The following is a 22,735-nucleotide window of genomic DNA, read 5'->3' as shown; positions in this document are numbered from 1 at the left end:
CATCTGTGTATGTTTTGAGGTAAGGGTCCCTATTTATTCTTTTGTATATGGAGATCCAGTTGCCTTAGTACTAATCATTAAAAAGATTATTTTTTCCCCATTTGAATAATCTTGGTCACCATTATTTAAAATCAGTTGTCCAGGGACACATGGGTTTATTTCTGTCGCATTGTTAGCCATATTAGAAAATGCTATTTTACTTTCATAAGGGGCAATAGGGTTAGGAGGAAGACCATATAATTGTTTTTCTGATTACTGTAGGTGTCTCCGACACCAGGGACTGGTTCAGGTGGAACATTTTAAGGTGAAAGATTGTTTTAGGGTATAGAGAACAGATACTAAAGTCACATAAAATTTATGACTTCCCTGGAAGTCATAAATGGATTAAATTGCAGTCAATAGTGATGCAGCGTATAACAGAGAACTGGAGTTTGTGCTCTAAGAGAGCCCTCTACTCAACTCCACATGTTTGCTGACATCGAAGGATATAGTTCAGTGTACCTGCCAGTTAGAACATAATTGAGGGCCATTTCTTGGCCCATGGGATACCATTGCTTCATCTGATTATTGACCATATTGCATTTGTACCTTTCTCCCATTCTTCTCCTTCTTCCTATTATGTCATATTCTTTGTTTTTTTTCTAAGCAAATAATATACCTCTTTTCAGCTATAACCATTAATTTTCCTCTGCTTTCCAATAACTGAAAAATTATGAAATAAAATCCTGACCAACAACAAACTCATGTAAAATTGCATAGAGATCAATAATATGTCACAGCAAAGATAAAGGCCATTATTCCTAGGTCTCAAATAATGTCTATTTTGGGGCTAAGTATAGATTGCAAGAATTGTTAGAAATTGGATAAATTTTTAGACCCAACTGTTGTAATAGAATTTAGTGTACTCTTAACTTGTAATGGATCAAGTAAACTTAAAAGAAATGGAGAATTTGAAACAAATGAAATTACATATTTTCAAGGACCTGTGGACTATCTACAGAGATAGGTCATATATTGCAGCACCTCACAGAACCGAGTTTTGAGAGATGAGCTCTGACAGGTAGGGAGGGGTCCAGCTAGATTGGGGCAACTCGAGCAGGACAGCTCTGCTTTTGCATGTTTTATGTCATTTCTTTGCTGGAGTTTTCTATAAAATCTATTTTGAAATAATTGAAAGGTTTATATTGTTAAAAAAATAAGTACATTGCTAAATAAATAACTGTATTGATTGCCACTGTATTAGGCCATAAAGGATACCATATTATTAAAAGCATTTCAGTAAAACTAGAAATAAATGAAAGAGTTTAAAAGAAAATATAATGCCCACCACCAAATCTTCCCAAATGACAACAGGATTAAAGAGAGTAGTGAAAAGTTAAAATTATAACCTGTTTTGAAAAGAAATGAAAACACTGTGTATCGAAAGGTATCTATTACTGCTAGGAAAATACACCTTTTCTCATGCTGTTCTGCATCTGATTTACAGAACACAGAAAGTGATTTGAATGCATATTTTGTTCATTCTCCCAAGTATGGTACCTGTGACTACTATGCTAGATGCATTGAACTGAAGTGATTTTACTGTATACAATGGAACCTTATGGAATTAAGCCTTAATTCTCTTAGTGAACTCTGGCAGAGCATGGTTATTAAAATGATAATCCCCAGTGTTGGTGAGGATATGGGCAGCTGAGCATTCTTATATGCTGCTGGTGGGGGTATGGACTCACACTGCCAATCCAGAAAGTAATATGTTAACAGTTATTTAGAACCGTAAGTTAGTTAAATCTTATACCCTTTACTTGATAAGATCATTTTAACGAAATTGATAACAAGGGCAGAGATTTACACAAGTATTCGTGCACAGAGACTGAAAACAGTTTTTAAAATTTTATTGTGGAAATATCCTAATATATGGTCAAATAGAGAGAAACTTTTTTTTTTTTGGTCTGTTTGGTCTACTATAACAGAATACTGTGGACTGGGTGGCTTATAAACAACAGAAGTATATTTCTCGCAGTTCTGGAGGCTGAGAAGTCTAAAATCCAGATGCCGGCTGATTTGGTGTCTGATGAGAACCTTCTTCCTGGTTCATAGATGACATTCTTTTCTCTGTGTCCTCACGTGGTGGAAGGGAACAGGGATTTCTTTGGTGCCTCTTTTATCAGGGCACTAGTCCCATTCATGAGGATTCTACCCTCATTACCTAATTACCCCCAAGGGCCCCTCTTCCAAATATCATCACATAGGTTCATTTCAGTTTGTTTTTGTCTTAAAGAATTTTTTCTTATTTTTACCCCTTTTTGACTTACTAAATTTTATATGTAATATAATATGTATATGTTTACCTTGTTATATAGTGAAATAAAACAAATCCTAGAGAATTACTAATCTGTGTTCTTTCTCTCTGTACATAATATTTTTTTCATGTTTTGGTTATATTTTCATGCTTTTGAAACACAACTAACTGCATGTATTAATTCACCACTTATTTCATAAAAGTATCATAAAGACTATTCCTGTAATAAATGTGGTCAATTATAGTTAAAGTCACATTTGCCACACTTTTTTTGACCATACAGCCCTTTTCCTCTATGCATATTTTTAAGGACATTTTAGTAAGTGAAGATTTAAATTATTTGACTTGTTTCATAATCTCAAGAAAGCTGCATACCGCAGGACTGAGCACTGTTGTCCTTTAACATAACAATATATTAGGATCCCATTGGTTGTGAACTTAGTGACACTCTGACATACTCTAGATTGTTTTTGAAAAGCACAACCAACCTCAGCTAATGTCTGTTGAAAGAAATTTTCCCTAAGAAATAATGCTGGTGATGTTATGATCATTTCGAGTACCAGCTGCCATTAGAAAATAAGGAAGGGTGATTCTCAAGTACAAGTAGTCCACTGAGGGAAAGAATTACTGGGAGGGGAAAAAGCACAGAAGTATATGTCAGAAGGACTACTGTTCTCTACACCCAAAGGCTGTGTGGCCTTCCCATAATCCTGGGTGAGGGCGATGCCACAGCAAGTGTTCTGGTCTTGGACCTCATGACTTCTTGGCAATAGAATGGATGTTGTCTTGAGATGAGAGAAGTTCCCAGACTTCCACCTTGATAAGCCAAATTTGCATTATAAATCTATATAAACTCTGAATGATGTGAAGCCTGAAATAACATTCTGTGATAAGGAAGGGCTTTGACTTGCTTTTAAACAGGTGATATTCCAAGTATTTAACAATGTTATGACACGAGGGGCATCCGCACGAATGGCAAGTGCCTGATATCTACCATATAGGCTAGTATTAGCCTTATTAGCCCTGCCCGCTGCATTCACCAGAGATCTTAACTCACTGCTGGGTGAGGCCTGTCAGAGACACGGATTGGCCCAAGTATAAACCATGTGTTCTCCAGAACATTGGTATATGAATCAAAGGTGTAAAGCTCTGCATAGTGAGTTGGAACCATTTTAACCATGTATGTGGAAAATGTATATTAAACTTAAAAACTCTGCAGGAATGAGAGAGCTAAGTGCTGATGAAGAGAACAACTTGACTGCGTGCTTAATGTAGGCCCTGCTCAATGCTTCAATGCTTCAGTGAGTTAAAGGGTTTGGGAATATTTGAAGGAGATTGACATTTAAGAATTTTATGTGAGGATTATTACATTAGTAAAAGGAAGGTTGTTGGGTTTCAAATAAATGCAGAATTTGTGGGCCTGATGCAGTGACCTTAGTTAGCATTTAATCGCCTGTGCCAAATGTATTTTTGCAGTTCATATTAAACTATGCATCATGTATTGTTTCTTTTCCATATCTCGACTTAAATTTTTTTAAAGATTTTATTATTTATTTTTAGAGAGAGGGGAAGGAGAGAAAGGGAGAGAAATATCAATGTGTGGTTGCCTCTTGTGTGCCCCCTACTGGGGACCTGGCCTGCAGTCCAGGCATGTGCCCTGAATGGGAATCGAACCCATGACCTTTTACTTCGCAGCCTGATGCTCAGACCACTGAGCCATCCCAGCCAGGGCCTCGACTTAAATTTTTACTGCTGATTTTAAGTCTATGTCTAAATAGAATCCTTTGCTTTATCAAATATGATGATGAAGTTCAAACTCTTATTAATAAAATGCCTACATTTTTTTGCTATAAAATGTGTCGGGTTATCATTACTTGAAAAACATCAAATATCTTAGAAAATTTTTACAAGCAGAAATTATGTTCTTAAAATTCAAGCTAGAATAATAAACACACGTTGTTTTTTTGGGAGGTACCTAACTCTTGAACTTAGAAATGTTTCGTATATGAAATGAGGCATAGATAAGAAGATTAATTAATATGTTAACATATTAAAACTTTAATTACTTTTTAGGTAAGAGTCTTCTTATTTTTATTCATTTTTTGATCAGTGGCTTATACATTTTAACCAATATCTTGATAAGAATATTCTAGAAAATATTGTCTATAGACAATAGTAATAGTGTATTAAGTAATGGTATTAATACAGAGTGGGCAAAAGTAGGTTTACAGTTTGTATGGAAAGACATGTAGGTTATGATTATTACAGTAGCTTTATTTACTCAGTGTTACAATGAAACTGTAAACCTACTTTTTTTCTCTTACCCCTGTATGTGTTATCTTTTCATGTTCAAATCATCAATTTTTGTTCCCTCACATTAATACATTTAGATTTCTTAATATCTCAGGTCTGTTTTATAATCTTTATCACAATGGTAATCTTCTGGGCTTTACAACCCTATTCATTCACAAATTCTAAATTTTAATGATATTTTCTACTTCACAATTTCTTTGACTTACTGATTTAGAATATTATTTACTAGTCTGTAAGTCTAATTTAACCTAGAAAATTACTCACAAAGCTATGAGTTGAGAACACCTGAGTACAATGATTGAACCAGGAAGTTGTTTCTCAAGTGTGGTCCCTAAGCCAGTGGCATCAACATACTTGGGAGCTTGTTAGAAATGCAAATTATTATGCCACACCACAGATCTGCTGCATCAAAAACTCTTAGGGTGGACTACACCAATCTGTTTTAATAAGCTCAGGTGATTATGGTGTGAGCTAAAGTTTGAGAACCACTGAATTATAGGATTCTCGTGTGTAGTTTTGTGCTTGATCGAGAAACAAATAATTGTCACATGTAGTGATGAGATTTTTGGTCATTCCCTGAGGCCTACATAGGTATACAAAGCATTTGCATTAACTACGTAATTAAATTTATATCTATCTTGTGTACTTAGGATATAAATCATACAAGATTTAAATGAAAGAATTTGAGTAACCTGGTTCTAAAATTATGTTTTTTAGATATATTCTGATATGGTTTAGAATCATTTATCATTATTAATGTTATTAATATTATTAATTTATTTTCAGTTATATTTAGGAATAAAGTCTTATGACTTATTTTGTGGGACATAAATTTCCTTAAAATTTGTCTTTCAACTGTTACTATTTTTCCTTCTTTGCTTTTCTAAATCAAATTTTATTTATAAACAAAACTTCAACTGTACTGTTTTTATACCAATCATTTGATATTTAATTTTTATTTTTAATTATATGCTTATTTACTTCCACAGTTAGCTCCTGAAATCATACCTAGATACACTTTAATGATATAGGTCCTTCTTTCTTACTTGTTTAATATTAATTTTATAAGAGAAGGCCAAATCCTATACTTTTTTTTTCTGGTCATTTTATTTCTGGGCCTTTTCTCCTATGGAGAAAAACTCATTTTATTGTTAGCAATTTTGGGAAAAAACATTTTAGGGTGAAACTGGTTTTATTAGAATAAATCATATGCCTGCAGTATGGTAGAAGTGGGTTGAGGTACACATTTCAAATGGAAAGAAGTAACAATAATAAAAGAAGGAGAGTGAGGAAAATTTAGGGCTGAAAAAGATTGGAGAAGGAGTCAAGGAGATGAAAGGCCTTGGTGGCGATATGGCTGAAGGGAGATTTACATGGAGAGAGAATTGTCTAATGTTAAAATCTGAATTTGTTTCATGCATATATGCCTTGAAAACCTTCCTCTCTTTCTCCCTTATGAAATCTTCAACATATTCTATATTACTCCTGATGGCTGGTAAAATGGATTTTCTTCTGAGACATACTCTTGTATGTGAAAATATTCTAAATTTTTCTTTTAAGTTTGGAGTTTGGCAAGAAAAATGCACTTATAGTGGAAGTCAACAGCTGAGTTTCCATGAGGAGGAGGGATGCTAATAAAGTCTTAAAGATGATAGAAAAAAGAAAAACTTTTTTCACAATGTAAAATTATAAATAATCAATATATGCTTTAGGAAATTTAGATTTCTAATATGTTATAAAAATAAAATGGATTCAGTAAAAGTATTTTTCTTTATACAAATACTAATACTTGTTTAAGTAGATTATAAAACTCAAGTGACTGCAAGATGAAAAACTAGTTCAACTGATATCCAGACAAGTTATTCAGAACACATTTATTTTTACATTGCTGAAAATGGCTTTTAAATAAATCTACATATATAAACTACACATGTAATTGAAGTTTTACTTTCAAAGTAAAATCATATTTACTATTGAATTTTTAGTGTATCCTGTATTAAAAATTTTACTATTAATTTGATGTAATGTTACTTAATTTAACTTTTTTTTGAGCTATGACTATTTTTCTGAACACTAATTTTGAGTTTGGCATTGAGAAGGGCCTGCATTAAGCACTCAGTACATATTTAAAGACTGAATGAATGAACAAATGAACTGTACCCTTTATTTTCATATTTAACTAACCAGGAAATGATCTGCTATTTGTCTTGTTGTCTTAAGTGATTAGCTTAAAAAGAAATTCAGTAAATTTATAAAGTGTGTCAGGACTCAGATATTCATAATTCAAGATTTTGTTCTCTCTAATTATGCCCTAAATTATTTGCTTTGGGAAGGGAATGTTATACAATGAATAGTTAAGATATATTTGAGGTTTTAGGGGCAGGAGAATATAATAACACAGAGCCTGTTGAGCTGCTCCTGAGCATAGAATGCCTTTAGACATTTCCAGGTTGTCTTCATGAGGGGATGTAGAAAAATACTTAAAGATTTTATTTATTTACTTTTAGAGACAGGGGAAGGGAAAGAGAAAGAGAGGGAGAGAAACATCATGCGAGAGAGAAATATTGATTGGTTGCCTCCTGTACATGCCCCAACCTGGGACCAAACCTATAACTCAGGCATGTTCCCTTATTGGGAATCAAACTGGTGACCTTTCACTTTGCAGGATGATGCCCAACCAACTGAGCTACACTGGTCAGAGCTAGAGAGATATTCAGAAGAACCTTTATTTAAAAGTTGTTTCTTACCCCCATCTCTACCCTCATTGTTCATATTGGTAGAGAGTGAAGATCATTAAAGCCCATGATATAAAACAGTTGGCATTTGGAGGAGGAAATCATGGCACTAAATAAGCTTTCTGATACTTTTATTATCTATTCAGTTAAGAATTTAAAATTATACCACTACAATATATAACATCAGAGAGCTGCTTAATTTACTTTAAAACATGTGGTATTTTAAGCATAAACAAATAGGGAAAAAGGTGAATTTTACCAAACATTCCAAGAAGACTAACGCCTCTCCTCAAATTATTTCATAAAATTGAAGAGGAGGGAATTCCCCAAAACTCATTTGATGAGGCCAGTATTATCCTAATTCCAAAACCAGATAAAGAGACTACAAAGAAAGAAAATCTTAAGCCAATATTCCTGATGAAAATAGACACTAAAATCTTCTATAAAATATTAGCAAACTGAATACAGCAATGTAATGAAAAGATCATATACCATGATCAAGTGGGGTTTATTCCAGGAATACAAGGTTGGTACAACATTCACAAATCAATAAATGTGATTCACCACATAAACAAATGAAGGATAAAAACTACATGATCTTATCAATAGATGCAGGAAAAGCATTTGATAAGATCCAGTACCCATTTATGCTAACTCTCATCAAAGTGGGATTAGAGGGAACATAACTTAATAAAGGTCCACTGCCTTTATGACAGTGCCACTGCCAAACACTGCCAGCATCATACTCAAAGGGCAAAAACTACAAGCATCCCCCTTAAGGTCAGGAACAAGACAGGGATATCCACTTTTACCTTTGTTATTCAACATGGTAGTGGAAATCCTAGTCATAACAATCAGATAAAAAGAAATGAAAGGCATCCAGGTTAGAAAGGAAGATATAAAACTGTTATTATTTGTTGATGATATGATCCTGTACATAGAGAACCTGAGAGATTCCATCAGGAAACTACTAGAATGGATAAATGAATTCAGCGATGTAGCAGGATACAAAATTAATATCCAGAAATCAGTTGCATTTTTATATGCCAATAACAAACTAAAAGAAAGGGAAATTAAGAAAACAGTCCCATTCATAATTGCTACAAAGGGAATAAATTACCTAGGAATAACCCTAACCAAGGATGTAAAAGACCTGTACTCAGAAAATCATAAGACACTGAAAAAAGAAATTGATGAAGATACAAATAAGTGGAAGCACATACTGTGTTCATGGATAGGAAAAAATAATGTCATTAAAATGTCCTTAGTACCCAAAGCAATCTATAGATTCAACACAATTCCTGTCAAGATTCCAATTACACGTTTCACTGAACTTGAACTAGTATTTCAAAAATCTTTATGGAACCACAAGAGGCCCTGCATAACAACAGTGTTCCTGAGAAAGAAGAACAAAGTTGGAGGAATCATGCTACCTAATAAACTATACTATAAGGCCATAGTGATCAAAACAGCATGGTACTGGCATAAAAATAGACACATAGATCAATGGAGCAGAATAGAGAGCCCAGAAATAAACCCACCCATTAATAGTCAATTAACATTCAACAGAGGAAGAAAGCATATACAATGGGCTAAAGATAGTTTATTCAATAAATGGTGTTGGGGAAGTTGGATAGATATATGCAGAAAAATGAAACTAGACCACCTTCTGACACCACACACGAGAATAAATTCAAAATATATCAAATACTTAAATGTTAGACTCAAAACCATAAAAATCATAGAAGAAAACATAGGCAGCAAAATCTTGGACATTGCTCATAGCAGTACTTTATCGAATATATCTCCCCAGACAAGGGAAACAAAAGACAAAATAAACAAATGGCACTACATCAAACTAAAGGTTTCTGCACAGCAAAGAAAATAATGAACAAGATAAAAACACCACCCACAGAATGCGAGAACATATTTGCTAATACATCTGATATGGGGTTAATATGCAAAATTTATAAAGAACTTATAAAACTCAACATCAGAAAAACAACCCAATTTAAAAATGGGCTTTGGACCTGTGTCGACAGATACTTGTTCAAAGAGGACATACAGATGGCAAATAGACATATGAAAAGATGGTCAAGGTCACTAATCATCAGAGAAATGCAAATTAAAGCCACAATGAAATATCATCTCACACCTGTCAGAATGGCTATCATCAATAAATCAACAATCACTGAGTGCTGGCAAGAAAGGAGAATCCTTTTACAATGTTGGTGGAAATGCAGACTGCTGCAGCCACTGTGGAAAGCAGTGTGGAGATACCTCAAAAAAATTAAAAATGGATCTGCCTTATGAGCCAGTGACCCCACTTCTGGGAATGTATACAAAGGAACCAAAAGCACTAATTTGTGAGAACATAAGCACCCCTATATTTATCGCAACATTATTTACAATCTCCAAGATGTAGAAGCAGCCTAAATATCCATCAGTAGATGAGTGAGTAAATCAATTATGATACACTTACAAAGTGGAATACTACTCTGCCATAAAAGAGAAAAATATCCCTTGGGGCAGTATAGAGGGACCTGGAGAATATCATGCTAAGAGAAATAAGCTATTCAGAGAAAGACAAATGCTGTATGGCTTCGTTTATACATGGAATCTAATGAACGAACTGAACTAACAAGGAACGTGGGACTGACTTGTAGATGGAGAGCAGGATGACAGCTCAGGTTAGGGCAGTGTGAGGGGGTGGAGGGATTGAGCAAAAATGAAAAATGAGTCATGGACATGGACAACAGTATGGTGTTTGCTGAGGAGGGTTATAAGGGGACTAGATGGTAATGGAAAAATATACAATAAAATGAAAAATTCATAACTTCCCCAAAATAAAATAATTAAAAAAACCCAGCCACAGAAACGTATAACAGGCATCTCTATGTACATCATCTACCTTAAGAAATAACATATTACAGATACTATTGAAGCATACTTTGTCACCTTTTCTTTATTCTGTAGAGATCACTATAGAATTTGATGTTCAATATTCTCATTTCTCTTTTGATATTTTCATACATACATATGTATCTGTAGTGTTATATGTACTTAATTGCATATTTCTTGAACTGTTTATACATGGTATTCTTCCATAATCCTTTAAAGTTAACTTTCATGTTTTGGTTATTTATATATATTGATACATTGTTTCAAATCCATTCAGCGTATACTGTTGTATTTCTTCCTGTTGTTCAGTTATTCCACAGTGTTTTTACCCATTTTGTGGCTGATTTAAATTTTGATAGCCTACATTTTTTTTGTTACTGTAAAATTTATTCAGTGTACACTTGTGAGTGCTTTTTTGTATACATTTATGAGAATTTCTCTTGGCTGTTACCTAGAAGTAGGATTTGTTGGGCCATAGAATTAATGTATCTTCAACTTTGCTACATGATGCCAAGTTGCTTTACCAATTTATACCCTCAGCTGCAATGTTATTTTATATCCTTGCTGACTACTTGATATTTTCAAACTTTTAAGTTTGCTAATACAATGGGTGGGAAATGGCATCTCATTGTTGTAATTTGTGTTTCCTTAATTACCACTGTGTTGAGCATCATTACATATGTTTATTGGCCATTCATTTAAGCTCCTCTGAATAGCTTTGCTCATTTTTCTATTGTTTTATTTTCTCATTGACTTATAGATGTTCTTCATATATTTTGAATTCTTTCTCTTTCTTGGTTAATTCATTACAAATACATTTTCACAGATGGTAGCTCATCTTGTCATTCTGTCTATATATTTCATCCATCTCTATGAAGTAAAGTTTATAATTATAGTAGTCAAATATATTAGGCATTTCCTTAATGTTTTGTGGGTTTTAAAAAATCTTGGTTAAAAAACACTTTAAACCCAGGGTTACAAATATATTTCCCAATATTTTCTTCTGAGTATTGTATTTTACACTTTTGCCTATCATATTTAAACATTAATTTATGTTACATTGAATTTTTTACATATTGTTAGTTAGGGAGTCATTTGTTTTTCTCCAAGTAATAACCAGCACCACTTAATAAATAGTGTGTCCTTTACTCACTGGTTTATATGACAGCAATAGTATATGTTTTCATTTGTGCATAAGTCTGTTGTTACTTATTTTGGCTTTCTTCCAGGAACTTCAATCTACCTACCATTTGCCCCCTATAGTATATAATCTACTACATTTCTTGCTTGAGCCCTTTCTTTAGATTTTAACTCAGTTCTGTCACATGCTTGTGAATTTGGGTAAATGTAATAGAATTTTAATTATTTTTCATCATTTTTTCTACCATGACTTATATCTTATCTCATTGCCTAGAATACATTTCTTTTTTTTTTTATGTTATCTCCCTTTGATGGTGATGTTTGTTTAAAAGGAACCCACCATTTTCCTTTACCTTCTATTTATTAACAGAACGATTAAAATTGAAAATACAGTTGAAAATGTTGTAATCCTTAATATTAAGATGCAGAAGGCAAACTTTCAAATACATTTCTTAAAAGTAAAGTAAGAATGACCTACTTTTCCTAAATGGCTAGTAGAATATTTTGATTAACACCTTGTAAGACTTAATAATTTTTAGGCAGTTTGATTTGGTACAAGTAGGGACCATATTATGCTTTGCTTGAAGTTCATTAAATATTGGTTTGATCATTCTATTATTAGCTGTTATTCTTTAATTTTTTAGATGATTGGAATCCATTTTCATACCCATACAAGAAACTGGATTATGGAAAATGGGAGTTGTATATACCACCAAAGCAGGATAAATCTCTACTAGTACCTCATGGATCCAAATTAAAGGTATTTTTTCCCCTCCTCTTTTTATTTGAATGTATTTGTTTTTAATCCAGTTGCAAAATTTGATTTAAAATGTGAAAATGTAAGCTGATGCATGATAATTGTGGGCAAAACAGTTTAAATGTTCAAATGGAGGAAATAGAGAGTATCCACAAATTGGAATGTGTTAGAGTAGAACTATTGCATTGGAAAGATACCACACTTAGTTGTATTATCAACTTTGGAAATTTACATGAAGATTTACTAAAGTAATTGTAAATACTTAGCTTAGGAAACAGAAAGTTTAATAGAAAAATAAAAACCCTTCACATCGGCAATAGAGAGAATTTTTACATGTAAGGACATTTTTGATAACATTAATTTTGTGATGAGCCGCATGAATGTGGGAGGTGATATGGTGGTGGAGACACATGCATTTTGGGACATGCTTTTTCTGGTTTTTCCCCTTTCTGGTCTTTGACACAGGGGTTCTTGTTTCTCCTCTTCCTCTGTGGTAGGGCACTGGGATTGGCCTTTTGGAGGCGGGCTGAGCATCCTCTGCCTCAGCTGACCATGGGGTCTGGGTTCACAGTTTGCAGAGCCTGCAAGGCCTCTCTTATCTCCCAAAGGAAGCTCAGCGGATGATGGGTCCCAAAGTCTAGACTACAGATTTTAGGTGTTTGATTATATAACAAGCTATCTAAATCATTTAACATTTACCTGATTTTGCTCATATAATTATATAATATTTCCATGTCCCTTGTTTTTCTTTCCCTTCCTTAGACATTAAATAGCATTCATAGCATTTATCATGAAAAATCCTGTGACTGATTTATTATTTTTATGAGTATTTGTTATTTAACAACATTAACTCAGAGTTAATTAAAGTATATTTAAAATCAGTATGGATTGCATGTTTGTTTTGTAGCAGCTTTTTTTTAAAAAAAATAATAAAATTATAAGTGTATCTGAAAATTGCTAAAGTATTGCCACACATAATATAGTTACCAGAAGAACATATTGTGTAGAAAAGAGACATTTTAACATGGGATGGCAGCTGAAGTTCTTTTTAATCTGTAGTGAAAAGGAGAAAAAGTAGCTACAGTTTACAATAAGAGGGATTTAAATTTAATATAAATAATCCCCTTTCCAAGTCAGGATAAGCTACAAAAGAGCAGGGGCTTTTGCTGTTTTGTTTGCTAATACTAGATATTCCCAATTTTTAGAGCAATGCCTGGCACAGAGTAGGCACACAAGAAATATTTATTAAATATTAAAGCATTTTAGGCCCAACTGATTCAGGAATAAGCCAAATTATAGTATACTGATCTCATTGTCACTTAGGTCTTATGGCCATTTTTGTTTGTTTTTTTAATGAACTAGACTGGTTTTTTTAAAGTGCTGAGAATATTTTTATACCTTTTTTTAAATTACAAAATTTATGAACTCTGACACTGTTATTACTTTTTGCATTAAATAGTGAATTTTGGTATTTTTTTATACATGGAATTAATAATTAACTAAGAAGGAATGATTATTCGTGTATGAGTATATTGGGAATAATGGTAGGCATTTTGCCTCTCGCATCTGACCTCACATCTGTTATATTTTCTGCTATGGTCTGAATGTTTGTGTCTCTCTTTCCCAATTTTTTTGTTGGAATCATAGAGCCTGATGGGATGGTACCAGTAGCTGGGGCTCTTGAGGGTGAGGCTCTTCTGAATGGGTTTTCAGTACCTCACAAAAGAGACTTCAGAGAGATCTGTAATCCCTTACACTATGTGAGGATACAGTAAGGTCTGTGACCCAGGAGAGGGCCTAAACCCAACCATGCTGGCATCCCAGTCACAGAATTCTATCCCCCAGAACTCGGAGAAATCAATTTCAGTGGTCATAAGCACCCAGTCTGTGGTATTTTATTATAGCAGCTCAAGCAGACTAATATGCTTTCTGTACTCTGCTATGTACTATGTCAAAATTTTTACTATATGAAGTGAAATAACCTGATAATAAATGTGGCTTTTAAATTTTCTCTTGGCTTTAAAAATCTATGTTTAAGAACAAATAAATGTTAAACAAGTATAAAGTGAACTGTTGTGTAATCTATCCTCATGGTTATTCTCTAAAAATTTCAGTGAAAATAATTAACTGGAAACTTAGGCCCAGAATATTATTTGTAGTGTTTAGATGTTTCAAATGTTGATGAGACATTTAGATGCTATCATAATGTTAATAAGGTAATATTTTTTTATGAATGGAAAATGATGCATCATATTTTCTTTGGGGTAGAGGTTAAATTCTTTATAAAAAATTGGCTAACTTGAGGTTTTTGGCTTTTCAATCTGAAGTTGTCCCCAGTTAGACTATCTTGTAATTAAAAATCTTGTTTTAAATTGAACTTGACAATTTATTTCTGTCCACTAGGGATTGACCTTTATAATTCATTTGAGGATGTTTCTCATATGAATTATCTGGTAACCATTAACAAAATAAAGCAAAACAAAAAAACCGTTAACATCATTGAAATAATAACACATTTTTCTGCCAAGCAACTGGTTTTCTCATTTTGGTACTTAGAAAGATGATGCCTGACTGCTCATGTGGCCATCTAAATGCCTCTTTTTTAAGTGAGTGTTTAAGTGAGTTTATAAACAGAAAGTATTTAAAAAATAAAATAATATTATAAAGTAAATTAAACACTCAAAGCTTTATTTTTTTTTAAGATTTTATTTATTTACTTTTAGAGAGAGGGGAAGGGAAGGAGAAAGAAAGGGAGAGAAACATCAGTGTGTGAGAGGTATATTGGTCTGTTGCCTCTCACATACCCCCAACTGGGGACATGGCCCACAACCCAGGCATGTGCCCTGACTGGGAATCAAACCAGCAACCTTCCGGTTCACAGGCCAGCGCTCAATCCACAGAGCCACACTAGCCAGGACAAAACAGTTAAAGCTTTAAAAATATAAGAAAAGAATAGAGGACAACATTTCTGATGGATAACGAGGCATATATTAGTCATATATTTAACACTTTTTCTTCTAGCTGCATTGCCAGACTAATTTATGTGAACTCATTTCTTGTTTGCTGCTTAAAACTATACACCTTACATAACATAAAATTAAAAAAAAAAAAACCCAACAAAACTTCTGAAGTTGCTTCATAGTAATTTGTCACAATTGTTGAGTGCATGCTTTATGTCAGGTGCTGTCCTTAATGTGTGATGCTTGTACTAAATTGTAATATATATGTACGGGGGTATACTTTTTTTAAAAAAATAAAGTACTATTGGAGTAAAACATATCTGAACAGTTTATTCATTCTGTGATGGCAACAGGAAATAACAGAGGGGCAGCAACATTTGAGCATGCTTGGGGACAGGTTTAGAAGTTGACCAGAGAGGTTGAAGGGAGGGAGATTTTATCCTGAGGGCTCTGCGTGAATAAAAGTGTGTGTATTGATTGAAGTCTCAACAGGAAGCAAATAGCACACTGAAGAAAAGACAGTTTGAATTGGTTTGTTTTTTGTTTTGCTTTGTTTTTCCAAAAAGCAGTTTTCAAAGTTGAGCATTCAGTGATCTGGGAGAAAGTTCAAAGGAGGGTTGGGCAAGGGGCTTAGTAGCTCCTAAATTGTTACCTTGCCTAGGCAGCAGGAACAAGCTATCGATTGCTAGAACCCAGAGGGAGAGTCAGCCATCTTGAGAGGAGCTTCGAGCTTTGGCGGGAGACACAGTTAATTCATGGTAACCTTGCTGGGAAGGAGCCAGAGGAATAAAAGAAACAAATACTCTGATCTCTAATACCATCCCCTCTCTCTCTCCAGATTTGTTCAGTCTCAATGAGAAGCAGGAGGTTCTGGGAAATATGGTCCACAGAGATCAGGTTTCTGAGGCAGAGAGCTGGGTGAGAAGGGGGTCTGTCCTAACTGGTAAAATGTAGCCCAGGAGGTCAGGGAATGTAAACCTGAAAGGTGGGTTAGAGGCAAACTGTGAGAAATGCCTTTTCTTTATTTCCAGATTCCCATTTTCTTTTTTATCATTCCAATTAATACTGTTATATATATTTTTTAAAATGGTTAAAGAAGACAGTTTAGGTTACAGATAAACTTTATTTAACACTAGATGAACTTGTACAGTCTTCAATTGGAAAACTACAGAATGGGGTAGAAGGCAGAAAGCTTTTATGGGATAAAGAATGAAGATAAGAAGAAATAATAGAAAATATATGATTGACTAGGGCCAGAGAGTCAGCCTTGTTGGGGGTGAGAAGAGCCAGAGCTGGCTTGGCTGACTGGGTACACTGTGTTTCTTGACAAAGGGAACGTTTACAGGTCCAGGGAAGTTACTAAGTATTGGTTTGCTGATGTGACACCCTGGCCAGTGCAACTCTGCCTTCTTGTGTGTTCTCACAAGGCACTAATCTCGTGAGCAGGGCCCTATCCTCATGACCTCATTTGACCTTAATTTTCTCCCAAATGTCCCATCTCCAAATACCATGACATTAAGAGTTATGGCTTCAATATATGAATTTGGAAGATGGGGAGGGTGCATAATTCAGTTCAGAGCATATCAGATTGCTTTTCTAAGCTCTATCCTGCGTGTATAAAGTTATTTCAGCAATCCTCAGATGACTAGCAATGGCAGTCAGAATTACCTTCTTTTTAGTCTTTAGGATGTTTGTGTGCTTTAACTTTGCTTTGCCAATTGGTAACAAAATGGACTAGACCAGTTTCCTTGATATCAGGCATTTAACATTTTCAAAGAGTCATGTATTAGCTTGAGCTACCATTAAAAAAAATACACACTGGATGGCTTAAACAATAGAAATTTATTTTTCTTCACAGTTCTGTAGACTGGAAATCTGAAATCAGCCAGCAAGTTTGGTTCTGGTGAGAGCTCTTTTCGTGGCTTGTAGAAGGCTGCCTTTTTTTATTTTTTAAAGATTTATTTTTATTTTATTTATTGATTTTAGAGAAACAGAGAGAGGAAGGGAGGTAGGGAAGAAGAAAAGGAGGAAGAAAGAGAGACATGGATTTGTTGTTTCATTTATTTATGCATTTACTGGTCGATTGCTGATGTGTCATAACCATTTCCTTTTTTTTTTTTTTTTGTATGGATACCGTCATCCACATTTTTTATGTGCTGCAGGACAAAGTATTGAAGTTAACTTCTCAGAGAATAGAAAGGAGACAATTCATGGAAAGAATTTGTGATTTAGAGGGTAAAGGTCAAATTGTTTAAATAAAGTATTTATTGAGAGCTGGAATGAGATTGCTAGACAGAAAGATGCCATTGTGAGAGTTTTGGGCAGGACTGTGGCATGTTGAAAAATTAGTATTTAAATATTGCTTAAGAAGGCTAATCTTATAAACACTCTATTCATTTCTGGAATATTTTCTTGTTTTTTTTTGTTGTTTGTTTGTTTGGTCTGTTTTCTTCTCTCCACATTCTTTGTTTACTGTTTCAGGAATTTCTAATATTTGGATATTGGATTTTCTAGATTTTCTTATTGTTTTTGCTTAAGTTGCCCATCATTTTTCTCTTCTTTTCCACTTTGAGAAGTTTCTTTATCTTCCAACTGCTTTTATTTTAGTAATAATATTTTTTAAATTTCTAATGAAATGCTTTCTTGTTCCCTCCCTTTTTAATAGATTCTGTCCTTGTTAAATGTCCAAGATAACTTTTATATTTTTGAGAATGTTAATTATGGATGGTTTTTTTTCAAGTTTTTTTTCCCCTTACTTCCCTACCCCTTACTCTGTTTTGTTCAGGTATTCTTTGCTTGTGTTTCTTTTAGTTTCTGTCTTTCATGTTTCAGGCTTTCTTCAAATGCCTGTAATCCAGGGTTAGATAGTCATATTTTAAAATGATGGAGAAAAGGCAATTGAGAATTCTGTGCCTGTGAACAGGGCTTTGTTTCTGGTGAGCTTCAGTGTTAGGTAGTCAGAAAGTGAGCCAGCCTTTAGGTTGATGGCAGTAAGCAGAAGTTTTTCTCTGTGATCATTTGTTTTTTTTCACAGATGGATCTTTTAGTTTCCTACAAGGCATGGGCAGAAGGGGTATGTAGTGAAGGGCTTTATATTTGGCTAATGTCATCCATGGATAAGGGCAAGGAAAGTTGATGAGGGTCCCATATTTCAGTAGAACAGTTGATTCATCTCTGCCATCTGCTGTGCTCATTGTTTCTGGGTTTGAAGCCTTCTTACTTTAGTGGTTTTCAGAAAATGAACCTATGATCTCCTCTTTGAGAAGTGGGAGCTGTTGTTTTAGAGGGATACCTGTTTGTCTGTTCAGGGTAGGGAAAAGTCTCTGCTCCAGAGCCTGAAGTCACATAGTGAAACACGGCACTGTCTTACCATCTTCCATTGGACTAGGAGCCTCCCGATGCTTAGACTCCTAGGCATTCTGGGAAGCAGATTGACCAGCTCACTGTATGTTCTTCCTTCAATATATCAGATTGTAATTTTTATTGTCTATGTATTTCTTATCCCTGTAGTTACTTTCTTTCTTGCAAAAATTTATTGAAATTTCTGATCTCTTGTCTCCTTTTCTGTGCTCCTCTGTTAATACCTTTCATATTCCTTTGCTTTATTTATTTCAACAGATGTTTGTCATCATTAATTTATTCTCTTAAACACCCTTCTTTGTAGAAGTAGGAAAAAAGTACGTTTACTGGATAGAAGAATATTTTATAATTCTAGGGCCTCATGTATATCACTGCATTCTTGCCATATTGCATGATTAAAAGATTTTGGTCAAACTGATTATTTCTTACTTGTCATATCTTTATGTATTATTATATTTAATAAAGGTTTTCTTCATTATGACCCACAGAAAATCCTTTATTCACTTCATTTGTTACCTGGTTCAGCTTAATCAGCCTTTAAGACCTTGGAACATCTAATTTGTGGGATAATGCATAGTTAGAATTAGGTGCACTTTTCCTTACCACAGAGATTATAATTCTTTGTGTTTGCAAAATACAATATGAATGTTAATGAACCTAAATAACATACTAGGAAATGGTCTGCCTCTGTAGGTGAGAATAAAGATTTGTTAATTGATTCATTTTTCTTTTTCCTCTTTTTTATGAAGCTCCATGGGATGGTGATAGGAAACACAACATACATGTGTAAATTTCAAAAGCAGTCTATTTGCCAGTTGGTAGAGTAACTCTGTTTGCCTAGAGAATGGATGAGATAGAAAGTGCTGGAGAGTTGCCTTGTATTTCGAACTTGCTGTACATTTATTTCTTTATCAAATTTTGCTCCTTTTCTTAATATCTTAGATAATCCATATTTAATTTTATGTGTCCTGCACTCGAAGTATTGCAGTGTCCTCCCTGGATTTATGTGAAAAAAAAAAATAAGAAGATAAAATGCCTGCACTTGGAATTTATTGTCTACTTGGAGAAAACTCCCCATAAGCAAAGGAGTTGCTTTAGCATTCTGTCGCTGGTAAGGGAGTAGAAGAAGCAGCTTAAATATTTTGAGAAGTTTATGACAGAAAAGAAGGAAAAAGCAAGTGGAATGTGTAGTTATTTTTTATTTGTTAGTGGTTTTGTTATTTTTATTTTTGCCTAGATATTAATGGGGCTAACAATGAAACCAAGAGAAAAGATGACAGAGGATGAGGATTAGACATAGATTATTGGGCAAGTGTAGAGCTAGGGAAGACTAAAGGTCACAGTTTTAATAGTTAGGAAATGATTACAGCAGGAGAAGCATTTTAAACTTGGTCTTGAAGGAGTTAATGGGTGTAGGTCAATGAATAGGTTGTAAGGGGTCAGTTAGGAAATAAAAGGACATAAAGCAAAGCAAGGTTATACAGGTATAAATTTGTTACGATAGTGGTGGGGGGGCTAAAATAGTACTTTTTCTTCCACCTTGTAAATTATACATGGTCTAGTAGTAAAAGTAATAGAGACAGGTTAGTGGGAGGAAAATATATGACGTTTATTACTGATATCCCTGCAAGGGATAATGGAGTCATAAGATATGAGACCAAGAACATATTGGGTAGGTGGGTTTGAATACCATTTATGGACAAAGGAGAAAGGATGCAGGGGTCTGAGATTTTTAAGGAAATGGGCAAATTATAGGTAGTTATGGAAGATGGAAACACACAGGGCAAGCAAATTCTTCCTAGACAGCCTACAACAATGGGACACTGGGGATCTAGCTACCAGGTCCCTGCCTGGAGATGTCCTAGCTAATATTTCCTTCCTGGAGCAGGCCTTCCCATTTGAATCTCTTAGGCAGGAAAGGGGCAGGGCCAAAGGTTCTTTCTGAGTCTTTTGTTTCTTAAAAACAAGCTTAAAATCAATATCCCAAAAGGCACTGTTTTGGGCTGGCAAAACATTGGTTCCCTTCAGTGATCAGTTTGATTTATATTGATTGATTTATGAAGATATCAAATGTATTTTTAAAAATATTTTATTTATTCATTTTTATAGAGGGGAAGGGAGGGAGAAAGAGAAGGAGAGAAACATTACTGTGTGGTTGCCTCTTGAGTGCCCCCAACGGGGGACCTGGCTCGCAACCCAGGCTTGTGCCTTGACTGGGAATTGAACCAGTGACCACTTGGTCCCAGTCCAGCGCCAGGGCTCAAATGTATTTTTTGCTGGTGGAAATGGGATTCTTTTACAGAGTAGCAAGGAAGGCATTTGGGGAGACATGTATGGGAGGATGTGATATAGTGGTAAGGTTTATTGTAGAAGCTGGAGCAAATGAAAAAGACTCACTGATTCAGCTCCATCCCACTCTAAAATCCCAGAACAAAGGATAGTGTCCATACATTCTGTATTTTGGATTCAGTTCAGTCCAGTCCCTGTCCCCATCTGGCTAGCTTAGTGTGTGCTCCCAGCTGTGCTCTGGCTGGTGCTGTGCTCAAGCCTGAGCTTGGAGTACAGCCTGCTGGAGCCCAGGTGTTGTTACGGCCATGGCCACATGGCTGTTATGGAGGGATTGCAGGAACAAAGGAGGCAGGCAAGTGTCGGGGAGGGGAGGGGGAGAACAAGCGAGCCGCTTTGCTGGACCGTTTATATTATCTTAAGCTTGGGAAGGACTAGACTTGTCTTCAAAACTAGTGTAAAAACAAAAATTGATTTTACAGTCTTTCATGGACTGGTATTGGATCCTCCCCCTAACCAATCTATTTCCTAGATCTTCTGGATTCTGTGTCCCTTATCCAGTCTGATTCTTCTCCCAGGCTAGACTCCTCCCCTTTCTGGTTGCCATCTTGACTCTTACTGCACGTGCCTTATAGTAGAAGCACCTGCCTCTGTGCCTTTCTGTCTTCTGTTGTGCTTGGGCTGAGAAGATGAATTTCTCCTGCTGTTTATCTTTCTCTCTGTAATCCTGGCTAATCACTGGTAATGATCCTTCCTGCCCACTTGGGGGATTAGGTTCCAATGCAGCAGTCTCCAGGGGAATCCTATGAATTCTGCAACTTGCTAGTGATGCAGGCTCAGTATCGGATTCAGCTCCCCATGTGATTAGACTTCTTTAGCATCTAATCCCCTTTGCTCTCTTACTTCATTAATATCTAGTTACCTACGCTAACAGTATGAGGAAATTAAACCGAATTGTGAATCTGTTTCGGGAAATTTTACTCTGGAAACATTGAAGGCCAACACAATTGCTAAATTTTGACAGACATTCTTTTTGCTTTTTGACAGACATTTCTTAAATCCTGCATTAGTTTAAAAAATAAATAAATTTTAATAACGACTAATGTATTCTTTACCTGTCCCTCCCACCCCTCCTTCCTCTCTTCCTCCCTCCCTCCCTACTTTCCTTTCTTCCTTCCTTCCTTCTTCCTTTTTTGCAGGACTTTGATCCTTTATGGCCTTTTCTTTTTTCCCAGAAAAATACTCATATTCTCTCTTCTAGAGCATATATGTGATATTGTGATTTATAAAAAAATGCATACTTGTTCTTCTACCCCATTCCTGTCAAAGAGCTAATAAAACCCTTGGCATTCCTTGAGTGATGGGGACAATAAAGGTGTCTTTTTTATGCCAATGAAGTGGCCTTTGGAAATCATCTAAGTTTGGATGCAAGGGAGAACCAGCCAGGTGATTAGTGAGTTGGAAGTTTTGTTTCCATCCCCTAACTTCAGGAGCAGGAGATTGAGCCAATTTCCAAAGGCCAATAATTTATTCATGAATACCTATATAATGAAACCTCCATAAAAACCAAAAGGACAGAGTTGGAAGAGCTGGGAGGTGCGCATGAGGAGATGGAGAGTGGCATGCTCAAATTGGTTACGGAAGCTTCCCACTCTTCCCATATACATTATCCTATGCATTTTTTCCATCTGGCTGTTCCTGAGTTATATCCTTTTATAATAAACTAGTGATCTAGTAAATAAAATGTTTCTGTGAGTTCTGTGAGCCGCCATATGAAATTGATGGAGTCCAAGGACAGGGGAGTTGTTGGACCTGCCAATCCCTAGCCTTCTATCAGAAGCACAGGTAGGTAGTGTCAGTATTGAGCTGAATTGTAGGACACCCAGACTGTGTCCCAGAATTGCTTGTTGATATAGAGATTCCCCTCTTGCCACACACACTGGAGTTGGGTCTCAGAACCTTTTATTATAAAAGTGCTAAAGTA

General features: G+C 35.1%; 1 protein-coding gene across 1 annotated transcript in view; it reads left to right on the top strand.

Moving 5' to 3' along the window:
* Positions 1–22,735, top strand: part of GBE1 (1,4-alpha-glucan branching enzyme 1) — a 272,242-nt gene that overhangs the window by 70,600 nt on the left and 178,907 nt on the right. Inside the window, exon 3 of the mRNA XM_054585232.1 lies at positions 12,033–12,148. Coding sequence (XP_054441207.1) covers positions 12,033–12,148 — 116 coding nt within the window. The remainder of the gene's footprint in view (positions 1–12,032; positions 12,149–22,735) is intronic.

Source organism: Pteronotus mesoamericanus, unplaced genomic scaffold (assembly GCF_021234165.1).
Source record: "Pteronotus mesoamericanus isolate MK-2021 breed Mesoamerican mustached bat unplaced genomic scaffold, CSHL_Meso_final contig_82, whole genome shotgun sequence".
NCBI lineage: Eukaryota > Metazoa > Chordata > Mammalia > Chiroptera > Mormoopidae > Pteronotus > Pteronotus mesoamericanus.
The sequence above is the reverse complement of the archived record's forward strand: the minus strand, read 5'-3'. Positions and strand labels throughout refer to the sequence as shown.